The sequence below is a fragment of the Suncus etruscus genome, chromosome 17 (genome assembly GCF_024139225.1).
Source record: "Suncus etruscus isolate mSunEtr1 chromosome 17, mSunEtr1.pri.cur, whole genome shotgun sequence".
Taxonomy (NCBI): Eukaryota; Metazoa; Chordata; class Mammalia; order Eulipotyphla; family Soricidae; genus Suncus; species Suncus etruscus.
In genome coordinates, this window is record NC_064864.1 from 67,286,755 (window position 1) to 67,299,667 (window position 12,913).

Sequence of the window (12,913 nt, forward strand, 5' to 3'; positions counted from 1 at the left end):
GGACAAGACTATATATAAAACACTAGATATCTTTTCTGAAAATATGACTTTTGGGTGGGGTACACTCAGCAGTGCTCAGGGGTTCCTCCTGGCTCTGTGCTCAGAAATCACTCCTCAGCAGGCTTTGGGGACCCCTAGGGATGGCAGGGTTCAAACTTGGGTCGGCTGTGTGCAAGGCAAACATCCTACCCACTGTGCTATTATTCTGGCCCCTGAAAACATGACTTTTTCACATGTACCTGAAGACTTACCATCTCCTGGCTCTCAGGAAACCAGCTAAGCCTCAAGCCTGAAGCCTGCATCTCTGACTACTTAATAACATTCCTGGTGTTTGCTTCCACACAGAGTCTGTGTAAGGGCTACAGTTCGAAGGTTGTATTTTTCTCAAAAAGGCAGACACATCTGGAAAATCTAGCTCTTGGTAGGTAAAAATAGTCACAGTACATAGAAAAAGCAAATTGCTATTTTAAGAGTCAAGCTAAGATTGTATAGTTGACTTAAAAAAAAACCTGACAGACAATAAACAATGAGATATTGTGTGAAACCACAGAACACAACTGTTTGGGTTGGGACAGTTTTCAGCTAAACATCGAACTAGGGGCATCATCTTGGATAAATATGGCCAATAAATTACAAAATGAACCAACACTTAATTTTTATTTTTAATTTTTTTTGGTTTTTTGGTTTTTGGATCACACCCGGCAGTGCTCAGGGGTTAGTCCTGGCTCTAGACTCAGAAATCGCCCCTGGCAGGCACAGGGGACCATATGGGACACCGGGATCTCAACCACCAACCTTCTGCATGAAAGGCAAAAAGCCTTACCTCCATGCTATCTCTCTGGCCCCAATTTTTTTTATTTTTTATTTAGGAAAAGTGGCCTCAAAAGATATATAGCTCCAGGGCCAGAGAGATAGCATGGAGATAAGGCGTTTGCCTTGCATGCAGAAGGACAGTGGTTCGAATCCCAGTATCCCAAATGGTCCCTTGAGCCTGCCAGGAGCAATTTCTGAGCATAGAGCCAGGAGTAAACCCTAAGCGTTGACAGTTGTGACCACCCCCCCAAAAAAGAAAAGGATGTATAACTCCCCACCAGTTATCCCTGACCCCTTTGGGCTGGTAGCTCCATGGAGAGCTCAAGGTAAGAAGATGCTCAGGCCCTGCAGTGCCAGACTACGCCACCTGTCAATCAGGGGCTATAACAGGTGCTACTCAAGTGTTGTGGATGAAACCAGAGTCAGCCACAGGTACGGTTATGACGTTAATCCACTGGTACTACCCATATAGTCCCCAAATATCAAAATCTTGATCCTGATTCAGTAGCATACATCTATAATATTTATATAAAATATATGTATATATGATATACTAATATAAATATATTATATATGTTTTGTTTTGCTTGCCTGATTTTGGGGCCATACCCAGCAATGCTTCCCCATTTCAGAACCGACTCCATGAGCCCAGCTAATGTCCCAGCATCCTAATCCTCGGACAACTCTCCCTCACTCGCATCTGCCCTTCTCACCCCAATAGCCCACACCCACATCCAGGCTGCTTCTGCCCAGCTCGCTGAGTGAAAGACCCTCCTAGCAGCTCTTTCCCTTCCTCTGGCCTTCCACAGCTACATCCTTCACCACATGTAGAAGAGAAATGGCAAATCTGCAGGTGTCCCTCACTCTGGAGCTCTGGAAACCCCTTTCAAGGCCTTCCAGTGCTTAGAGGCAGGGGGGATCCTGAAAAACTAGAGGCCTAGGCCTCCCAGTCCCCCACTCACCTGCAGCCTCTTTCTCTGCCAGCTCAGGCTTTTGGGGGCGTGTCCCACCCCCTCCCCATCTGCATTCCTTCTAGAAGAATCTATCCTGGATCCCTTTGTCCAATCACATTTCTGCCCTCCCATCCCTTACCATGGCTCCTGGCTCCCCTGTGAACTAATGCATTTGCTCTTTGCCCCACAAGGTTGCTTACTGCCACAGTTGGAGTCACCAGGCAGCTGCCTGCTGGACATTGGGCCCACATAGCAGGATGGCCATGGCGAAGAAATTAAATACCCTCCTGTTGACAGTTCTGATTCCTGGGTGGCTTCTCCAACGACTTCCCCAATTTCTTTCTTCTTTTCAAGATTCACTATTCTTATTATAGTGAACAAAACAGTACAGCAGGGAAGAGGCTGGCCTTGTACATGGCCAAGCAGGGTTCAATACCCAGCATACCTCATGGACCCCTGAGCCCTACCAGGAGTGATCCCAGAGCACAAAGCCAGGAGTCAGCCCCAAGCTCCACCAGGTGTGTTCCCTTATTTACCCTCATTTCTTTACTCCTCACCAGTGGCCTGGGCAGGCAAGACATCGAAGCTCCCAATACTGGTTTTAGGCACCAGTGGGCAGAGCCTCTCCAGAGGCTCAGGCTGATTTCTCAATTGCCTGCAGGGCCAGTCAAGGTATGCACAGGCTTGAGAGGGGCGATGGGGGTGGGGGGGGAACAGTCTTCTTTTGGGCCACCTCTGAGATACACCTCGAAAGCTTCCTCAAAAATTTTGAACTCAGGGGGGCAGAGCAATAACACAGTGGATAGGGCATTTTGCTTTGCATGCAGCCAACCTGGGTTCGATCCCCGGCATCCCATATGTCATTCGAGACCCTGAGCACTGTTGGGTGTGTCCCAAAAACCAAAAGAAAGAAAAGTCTGAACTTAGGTACCTGAGTTTCAATAGGACCCTTCTTCCTCCAGTTCTCCCTCCAACCTCATTTTATCCCCAGGCTCTGCTCCTGGTTTACTTTCATTATTAGAAACTATCCTTGGAAGTGTTCCCCCATATTCTAAGTACTGCTCCCCCAAAATCTAAGCAGCCTGATGGGCCTTTACTAAGCAGCAATGGGAGATGTCCCTGAAATCTTTTCTGAATAAGGTTTTTGGACCCAACTTTGAAGAAAATGCAGGCCAACACAGTGTTAGAAAGTGCTTAAAATTTTACTTCTTTCTTTTAGGGGTCGGGGTGTTGCCTGCCAAGCAGAATTCAAGAAAATGAGAGGAGGGGGTCATTGCCTGAGACACTTGCCCACAATGGTGGGCCTCGTGACTCACTGATACCCAGGCCTAAGGGTTTGAGGGGCCACAGGCAACACTACTCACCTCCCGGCCCCAGGCCATGCTCAGAGACTTTTCATTTGCTTTTTTGGAGAAGGTGATTTTAATTTGTTCTTTTATCAATTTACACTTCCTATTTTCAGACATATTTTATTTTATGACCAGCGAACATTCCACAGGAGCAGAAACAAGTCCAGCCTCCCCTCAGCAATGACTTTCAAACCAATGGCAGCAAGGAAAACACATTTTTCTTTAATGCATATGTTTTGCTAGCCTCACATAAAAGAATGCTCATAAAATAAACAGACCTCAGACCTCATGTCATATCTTGCCTATTTTTTTTCAGCATACAGGGCTGAGTATTAATATTCACAAAAGATGCTCCAAAGACCCACAAAAGGTCTTACAGACAAAGGCCAAGGTAGGTGTGACAGACTGACGAAATCTCAGCACTACTAGGTCTGTCTTGGTGCTTTCCCTCCAAGAGCCAGCAGAAACTGTACCGACTATCAGATACTACAGGTACAAAATGTGGCATCAAAGGTCTTCTATTCTTTCATATGTTTTTCCTATCAGGCTAATGATTTATGTGCAGCTACTGCAAAGCCGCAAATTAAACCAAAAATTATTACTGATCATTCACACAGCAGGAAGCTGTCACATTCACCTGGAGGTTATTTGAGGGCTGGTGACACGCTTGATGATATTGGAGGGGCTACCTTTTCTTTTTTTTAATATGAAATGCTTCACGAATCTGCGTGTCATCCTTGCGCAGGGGCCATGCTAATCTTCTCTGTAGTTCCAATTTTAGTATATGTGCTGCTGAAGCAAGCACAGGAGGCTATCATTTTTGTCCTCGAATTTCTTTTTTTTTTTTTTTTTGTTTTTGGACCACACTCAGCGGTGCTCAGGGGTTACTCCTGGCTGTCTGCTCAGAAATAGCTCCTGGCAGGCATGGGGGACCATATGGGACCAACCACCTTTGGTCCTGGATCGGCTGCTTGCAAGGCAAATGCTGCTGTGCTATCTCTCCGGGCCTGCCCTCGAATTTCTAATCCTACCATCCGTTATTTTCAAAGGTGACTAAATTTATTATGTCATTTCCGATATGGGGCTGAGCTATAACAAAATCTCAATGTGTTAAGAGGAGGATACAATATTCTTAGAGAGATGATCATGCAGCTCAAGTGATGGGCCCTACCACAACAAAAACATAAATTACTGGGGCACGGGAGGACACCCAACACCCATGCAGCAGAATTTTATTATAATAAACTATCCTTGGAAGTGCTCCGCCATTATTCTAAGCACCCTGATGGGCCTTTACTAAGCAGCAATGGGAGATGTCATAGAAGCTGCCGAATGAGTATTTATTTGCAGACATCTTTCAGAAGCATCAGAATTTTCCTGAAGATTCTGGAATGATGCTGCAGTGACCATTCATTGCACTGATTATTCATTACACTATATTACATTCAAAGCAGGGTGATGCTACAAAATAGCTTTTATTTTTTAGAATTTTTTCATTTTTAAGAAACAAGCAAGCAAGAAGAGAATAAATAAAGAAGACTCTTTATTGAGTCTGTTTTCAAACCTGTTTAGAATAATTTTGGTCTCTATTTGGCCAAAACTGTAACAATTTTCAACCAAGCTCTAAAAGAAAATGTTTGCTGACTCCCAATGGAGTCTGATCCAAGCTGAAGACACCAAGGTCTTCTCAGATGGGTGGGAACAGATCCTCCTCTTTTGGCATGAACTACAGCAGCCCAGTGCCACACCCTGCACCCTCCCAGAGAAATGGCCCTACTCCACAACTTAACATTATCAGACTGTGAAGCCACCAAATTTGTTGTAGATCTATAGAACCTGGACCCCACAACACCTCAAAATTTCACAGTGATGTCAGCCTAATAGAATCATGGCATATTTGATGGGAAAGTCACATAGAAGCCCACCAAGCTTAGTAAGCTGAAACAGGAACACAAGCGCTCCACTAGCACCAACCAGAGCCCAGTACATCTTCAGACTTAAGTACCACCATGAAAGATAGAACCATTATTTTTTTGTTTGCTTTTGTTTTTTGGGTTATTTTGGGTCACACCTGGCAGTACTCAGGGGTTACTCCTGGCTCTATGCTCAGAAATCGCTCCTGGCAGGCTCGGGGGACCATATGGGATGCCGGGATTTGAACCACTGACCTTCTGCATGCAAGGCAAACGCCTTACCTCCATGCTATCTCTCTGGCCCCCAGAACCATTATTTTTAATTGACCCTTAATTGATTTAAGTTTTGTTAATTTCACACACACACACATTTGTGCCTGTAAGGAGGCAAGCTAGGGATGGGTGGTGGGATTGGGGATGGAACATTTAGTGCCTGAAATAACTGTGTTATAATAAAAATCACAGTATTAAATAAAAAAAAATTAAAAGCGTTCACTAAAAAAACATCCACAAGGTATAACAATTTTTTATTACTGGACTGCTCATACATGCCTTACTGAGCAGATTAATTAACATAGTTAATAAATAATTTTATAAAATAGACTTTAAAAATGTCTCTGCAAAGTTGGCATTGAAGACAGTCACAAACAATGATAGATATAAAGCCTTGTTAAGTCTTAGTTTCTCTCTGAAAGAAACACAAGCAAAGCTTGAACTTATAAAGTACTCATATTATATGGGTAGGAAATAAATTGGAAAATCTGGCAACAGGGAACAGCATAGTGGTAGGGCTTTTTTTTTTTTTTTTTTTTTTTTTGCCAACTGGGGTTCAATCCCTGGCATACCATATGGTCCCCTGAGCATGCCAGGAATGATTTTTGAGCACAGAGCAAGGAGTAATCCCTGAGCACTGCCAGGTATGGCCCAGAACAACAACAAAAATCTAGCAATAGGGGCCAGAGTGATAGCAGAGTAAGAAATGCACTTGCCTTGCACATGCCTACTGGGGTTTAATCTCCAAACACCCCATATGGTTCCTGGAGCCCCACCAGGAGTGATCCTGGAGCCAGCAGAGAGCCCTGAGCACTGCCAGGTAGAGCCTCAACACCCAAATACCTCACCACCACACCCAAAAAAAAAAAAGAATCTGGAAACTAACTTTCTATGTTTTCCATCCAAACTTCTCCTTACTTACAAACAGACACATTTAAGGTTCTGCTCCCTTTATGCCAGTGCCCTTGTTCTGAGAAGAGACAGCACAACTTTCCCTCAGCCCCCCAACACTTGGGAAACCCCCAGACCTGGCCACCAGGTACTAACCTGGACATGCCCTCCTCTACTGCTGGGTGTGTCACATCCGGCCATAGGAATTAGGGGAGCACGATGCTCACTCATCACCCACCACCACTACCCCTTTTGGGGTGCTCAGAAGCTCCAGGAAACTTGCTTTCTCCTCTGGCACCGTTTCCCAGGGGTTAACCAAGGGGGAAGATGCTTTTGAGTGGACCATCACCCTAGCATTTAGAAAGTGATCCCGAACCTGGAGAGATCAGGCTAGTGAAGGGGCAGGGGGAGGGACACTGTCCTGAGCCTGGCCGGTGCAAGAGGAAACTGGAAAGGAGCACAAAAAAGGGAGCCTCCTGGGCCGGAGAGATAGCACAGTGATAGAGCGTTTGACTTGCACGCAGCTGATCCAAACAGACAGTGGTTCGAATCCAGGCATCCCGTATAGTCCCCGTGCCTGTCAGGAGCAACTTCTGAGCACAGAGCCAGGAGAAACCACTGAGCGCCACCAGGTGTGACACAAAAAACAAAACCAAAAAAAAAAAAAAAAAAAAGTCTGGGGCCGGGCGGTGGCGCTGGAGGTAAGGTGCCTGCCTTGCCTGCGCTAGCCTAGGACGGACCGCGGTTCGATCCCCCGGCGTCCCATATGGTCCCCCAAGAAGCCAGGAGCAACTTCTGAGTGCATAGCCAGGAGTAACCCCTGAGCGTCACAGGGTGTGGCCCAAAAACCAAAAAAAAAAAAAAAAAAAGTCTTTAAAAAAAAGGGGGAGCCTCCTGACAACATTCAGGGAACTCAGGGTGGGGGGAGGGGGTCTCTCTGCACTGCCAGTGTCAAATGAAGGCACTCCTTCAAGCCCCCAACCTGCAAAAGTAGGAACACAAGCCACAATCAAGGCAGGGCTGATATTTTCAGAGACCTGAAATGTTTTTTCCTGATAATCTGTCACGGCTGCATTGGAGACACTGCGTGTCATTACAAGCTGAAACCAGTTAAGAGAATTCTAATTCACTCCTCTGAAAGTCTAAAAATAAGCGCTGCTGAAAACTGCAGAGAAAAATTCGAGTTAAGACCATTTTAAAATCTTGGAGCTGGAACAACAGCACAGCAGGAGGGCATTTGCCTTGTTTCTGCGACCTCACGGGGGTTCGGGTTCGATCCCCAGCATCCCAAATGGTCCCCAGATCCTGCCAGGAGTATTCCTGAGTGCAGAGCCAGGAGTAAGCCTTGGCACTGCTAGGTGTGCTCCCCACCCCCATTTTTAAAATCTGAATAAAAGCAAATATTAGCTGTAACTTGGACACATAAAACACCCTAAAATATGTTTGGAGGATAAACTGAGGCCACAAAGGGCTTTTGTTATTGTTTTAAATAAATCTAGAACTAAAAATTTCACTGTCAACAATGAATGGTACAGTGGCTCTTTAAAACCAAGAATAAAATAAAAATCATATTATGATTCTAGAGTCAAGGCCCAGATGTCTGATATGCCCTTGACAATGCCCAGAAAGTGCCTACCTATCCAGGGAACAGAGTACTTGGCTGCTCAATAGGTAAGCTTTTTTATTTTCAAGATTCACTAGTCTTGGACTAGAGTGATGGCAAAGAAGGTAGGGTGCCTTATACATGGCCGACTCAGGACCGACCTGGGTTCAATCCCCAGCACCCCATATGATCCCGAGCCAGGAGTGATTTCTGAGCACAGCGCCAGGAGTAACCCCTGAGTGCCACTGGGTATGGCCCAAAAACAACAACAAATGCACTAGTCTTACAGTTATGAACAAAATAGTACAGCAGGAGCACACTGGCCTTGCACTGGCCAATTCAGGTTCAACCCCCCAGCACCCTATATGGACCTCTAAGCCCCACCAGGATTAATTTCTGAGCACAGAGCTAGGAGTCAGACTTGAGCACCACGAGGTGTGAACCCCTTGCTCCCCTCCAAAAAAAGAGTTCTTAGCTCTCATTTCTTTGCTCTTTGCCAGTGGCATGGATTGTGGTTGTTTCTGTTGTGTTATATTTTTTTAAAAAAACAAACAGATGGGAAAATAAAGAGCAGACGGAGGACATAGAATATCACCCTGTGATATCATTACTACAGGACAAGCCTGTGGCCATTTTAATTTTCTGAAGACTAATATCTGAGTAGATTTTTCCATTAATGCTCATACTAAATATTGTTAAGCAGGGGCCCAGGACTTTGGCTCCCTGGCAGAACATACGACTTGCATGTGGAAGGCCCTGATTCCGTCCCTTATCCCTGGTGCTGAGGGTGAGGCCACCCCAATAATGGGAGGGGGCAGGGGAAATCACTCAGAGACTTTTGAACTTCTCTTTGGAGCACGCAGAGGTCCTCAACTGTCAAACAAAAGGTCTATTTATGAACCTCAGGACCTCTCTGGCATATCTGGAAGGCCCTACAGCAGGGGTGTGTATGTGGCATTGTTCCCCTAACTTCCTAGCAGAGCAAACAATGATGACCGAACCTTCCAGAATGTGGGGGGCCAGGGAAGAGGTCAAGGATCAAGAGGAACAGGATTTTCTCAGTCTTACAGAAATTCGTAATTTCAGAATGCAGGGAAAAATAATTTTTTCTTACAGTGTCCCACTATGCTCTGGGTAACCCCCGAGATCATATTGTGATCAGCATTAACTATCGACTGCTGGAAGGAGAAGCAGGAGGGAGGGGAAAACAGCTCCACTCCAGAATCATGCTATTGCCACATTAAGCCACGGGTGCTTGCTCTGAGTCCAAGGGAAGTAGGCTCTGCCCAAGAGAAGAGTTTTTCACTGACCCACTGAAATTCTCAGTGGTCACGAGTCAGAGCAGGCTCTGGGGGCCGCCGGCCTATGACTGCATTCGAGTTTCCAAAAACCACAGGGATGAAGTCTGATTTCTAATCACATCTGGACTGAGCGAATCAGGACTGAAAAAAATTTTGGCTGGTTTCTGGGAAGAGAATGACTCGGGGTACAGAAAAGAACCTTCCTCACATTTTCCTCACAGTGAATCTCTCAGAGAAATTGACTCCTCTGACTTGTAGATGAATAATGAAATATTAAAAGGTAAAGCTACTGCCACGAGAAATGTTAGTCTGGTAGATTGTAGAAACAGACCATACTAGATATAAATACATAAATATATATATAGATTTATATATATATATTCATCACTCACCCAGAATGCTGAATTGACAAAACTGGTCAACATGAAACTTTAAATTTTCTTTCTCAAAAAATGCTCATTAGGGGCTGGAGAGCTAGGACAGCGGGTAGAGTGCTTGCCTTATACACGGCTTACCCGGGTTCGATACCCGACATCCCACTGGGTCCCCTGAGCTCCGCCAGGAGTAAATCCTGAGCATGGAGTCAGGAGTCAGCCCTGGGCATTGCTAGGTATGGCCCATAAACAAAAACAGAAAGAGAAAAAAGATTTTGGTTAGAATATTTCTTTGAACGGCCATTCAATGCAAGACTTGATTCTCCCCAAGTCTCTCAGCCTGGGAAGCCCTGTGAGTGCCTGAACCCTGAGGAAGCATGTGAGGAGAGAAGCGATCATTGAAACACCCCTGAGAGTATGTAGAGGAGGAAGGTGCGATGAAGCCAGCAAGGGCCAGTAAAGCCCTGATATGACTGGGGGAAGAGACATACAGTGACAGTGATGACAGGATTTTTACAGGAGTCAACATAATGCAGTGAGATGTTGGACAATATTCACAGGCTCTGGACTGCCTCCTAAAATTGCAAAAGGAAAAATGTAGGAGAGCGGATGAGAAGGACATGCTTGACTCCCACTTATAGAGAACTGTGAGACACATGGACCGGTTTCGTGCTTGACTGGTGAGGTGACTTGACTTAGAGACAAAAAGAAGAGGCTGAGGAACAATCTAAGGGGTGAGGGGAAGCCCCAGCTCTCTCCTTCTGCACCTAAGCTCGTGGGAGCTGCCTTACCAAAACCCTTTTGCTGGGCCCTGCAGAGAGAAAAGTCCTCACATGGCCCAGGCCCTGGTCTCACTGTGGGGAAAGAACATATATTAATATAATATTCTGAGGTGCTAATATGTATTTTTTTCCTGGCCCCCTACTTTACTCTGTGCCCTCCTAACTGGCCATCCACTGGCCTTTTCTGCTTTTCCTTCTGAATATATCCCATAGTGGCTAGAAGTGAAAGTTTGAATTTTTTTGGATTTTTGCATTGGCACCAGCCTCTAGCAGGCATTGAGAGCCCCAGTCCACACAGCCCAGAGAAGCTGTGAGAACTTCAGCCTGCAGGAACACAGCAGAGCACTGTGAGCACCATGGCGTGGCCATGTGCAGGGCTGGTACAGGAGAACTACTGCCCACTGGGGGTGAACTTGGGTTTGGTGTGGCCCCCAACTCCCGTGTTCAGAGACAGGGATGAGAGACCGGGCAGGCCCACATGGGCCAAAGCCTGTGTCCAGCAAGGGCCTTGCAGTCTCTGACACAATAACAGCACCAATGACAATAACAGAGGCTGCTCTCAGTTCGTCCATCCTCCCTGCCATGGTGCAGCCAGCAATTTTCCCAGGGGATGACAGATGTGGAAGGTGGAAGGGGGCAGCCTGACCCCAATGCTTGTGTCACCAGGCCCAATAAGGTGGGTGAAGACGACACGGAGCAAAAAAGCTGAGGAAAGGGGAGAAGCACACAGAGAAGCAGCAAGAAAACCCAAGACACCCCATCCAGAGAGTCAGCCGGGCCCACTGCCCCGTGAAACAGCCCCAGCTGAAGCTCTGTCATTCTATCCCCTGCACTGACCAAGTGACCATGGGAACAATTCTCACAGCGGTGACAGCTAGAAAGAAAAGGACAGTGTCAACTCTCAGAAGCAGGCAGAATTGGGGTCCGGAGGAGCAGAGCACGGAAGTGTGAGGCTTCCACGTTTACCTGCAAAACTGGTAGTGTGTATGTGTGTGTAGATATGCTGCAAACTACAAAAAGCTACTTTAGCCTTTTAAGAGTTGAAGACAAATAGACACACACACACACACACTTATACACACACACACACACATACACACACACACACACACACACACACACACCATCTGAGTTCTGCAAACATAGGCCCTCCATCCGAGGTCCCCACCATACTCAGCACCCACCTACCTGCTGTGGGGTCCTGGTTGAAGCGGCAGTACTTGGACTTCTCAAGTGAAGGCAGACACTGCTCAAAGGGGACCCAGACGTACGTCTCAGGACACAGCAGGTCAGAAGGTCGGTACTGACTCTGTAGGGAGACCAGAGTGTGGCATTAGCTGCTCAGCCATGGCAGGACTGGAGGCTCCAGGAAGGATCCAGGCCCCGACCTCAAACCAGCCCAGCTGGGATGAACACTCCACCTACTCTGTGCCTCTGTGAAGAGCTGCTTTCCCAATTCATGCTGCACAGGGGATGGAGTCAAAGGCTCGCTAGGGGATCCCACTTACTATTTGGGGTGTTTGCAGCAATTTCAGAAATGGGAGCCCCAGCTTTCTTTGGTGTGTGTGTGGGGACATATAACACATTGAGGCTGGAGAGAGACAATGGGTAAGGTGTTTGCCTTGCAACCCGGGTTCAATCCCTGGCATCCTAGAGGGTCGCCCAAGCCTGCCAGAAATGATTCCTGAGCAGAGCCAAGAGGAACTCCTGAGCACCTTCAGGTGTGCCCAAAATTTTACAAACAAACAAAAAAAATATATAATACATGATACTTGATGAATTGATGGCTAAGAATATGCAGGTTACAAAAAATTCAAGTTTTATGCAATTTTCACTTAACTTTCTGCTTTGGGGATACACACAACAGAGCTCTGGGGCTACTCCAAGACCTGTGCTTTGGAGAGAACCCCAGAAGAGTACTTCCCATTGTACTCCCTCCCAGTACCCAAGCTGTTTTTTAGATACTAATTAAGAATAAAGTAGGGGGGCTGGAGAGATAGCATGGAGGTAAGGCGTTTGCCTTTCATGCAGAAGGTCATCGGTTCGAATCCCAGCGTCCCATGTGGTCCCCCGTGCATGCCAGGAGCAATTTCTGAGCAGAGAGCCAGAAATAACCCCTGAGCACTGACAGGTGTGGCCAAAAACCAAAAACCAAAAACCAAAAAAAAGAATAATGAAAAATCTCTCGAAATTAGAGAGCACTGTCATTTATATAATAAGTGAACTTATTTTCCAAAATTGAATTTCACTAATCTTGTTTTAATTTTGTATACTCAGCTGGTAATAATCACGGCATTTTTTTGTTGTTGTTGTTTTTGGGTCACACCCAGCAGTGCTCAGGGGTCATTCCTGGCTGTCTGCTCAGAAATAGCTCCTGGCAGGCATGGGGGACCATATGGGACACCGGGATTCAAACCAATAACCTTTGGTCCTGGATCGGCTGCTTGCAAGGCAAACGCCGCTGTGCTATCTCTCTGGGCCCTAATCACGACATTCTAATGTACCTAGAAAATAATAAAATACTGTCTTGTGAACAGAACTCATGAGTAATCTACCTTAATTAAAGTAAATAAAGAGAAGTTTGAAATACAAAGTGTCAGGGAAAAACACCTGTGATTGCAATCCTCTAGTTTTTTCCAAAACTCCTATAAGAAATTACGA

At 46.1% G+C, this 12,913-nt stretch overlaps 1 protein-coding gene and 1 non-coding gene across 5 annotated transcripts in view; both read right to left on the minus strand.

Moving 5' to 3' along the window:
• ATE1 (arginyltransferase 1) overlaps positions 1-12,913 on the minus strand; it is a 90,572-nt gene that overhangs the window by 10,119 nt on the left and 67,540 nt on the right. For all 4 annotated transcript variants that reach the window (XM_049764471.1, XM_049764472.1, XM_049764473.1 and 1 more), the window contains exon 11: positions 11,441-11,561. In XM_049764471.1, coding sequence (XP_049620428.1) covers positions 11,441-11,561 — 121 coding nt within the window. The remainder of the gene's footprint in view (positions 1-11,440; positions 11,562-12,913) is intronic.
• On the minus strand, positions 3,816-3,920 carry LOC125995372 (U6 spliceosomal RNA). Its single transcript, XR_007490910.1, has one exon. It is a non-coding gene; the product is annotated as a U6 spliceosomal RNA (small nuclear RNA).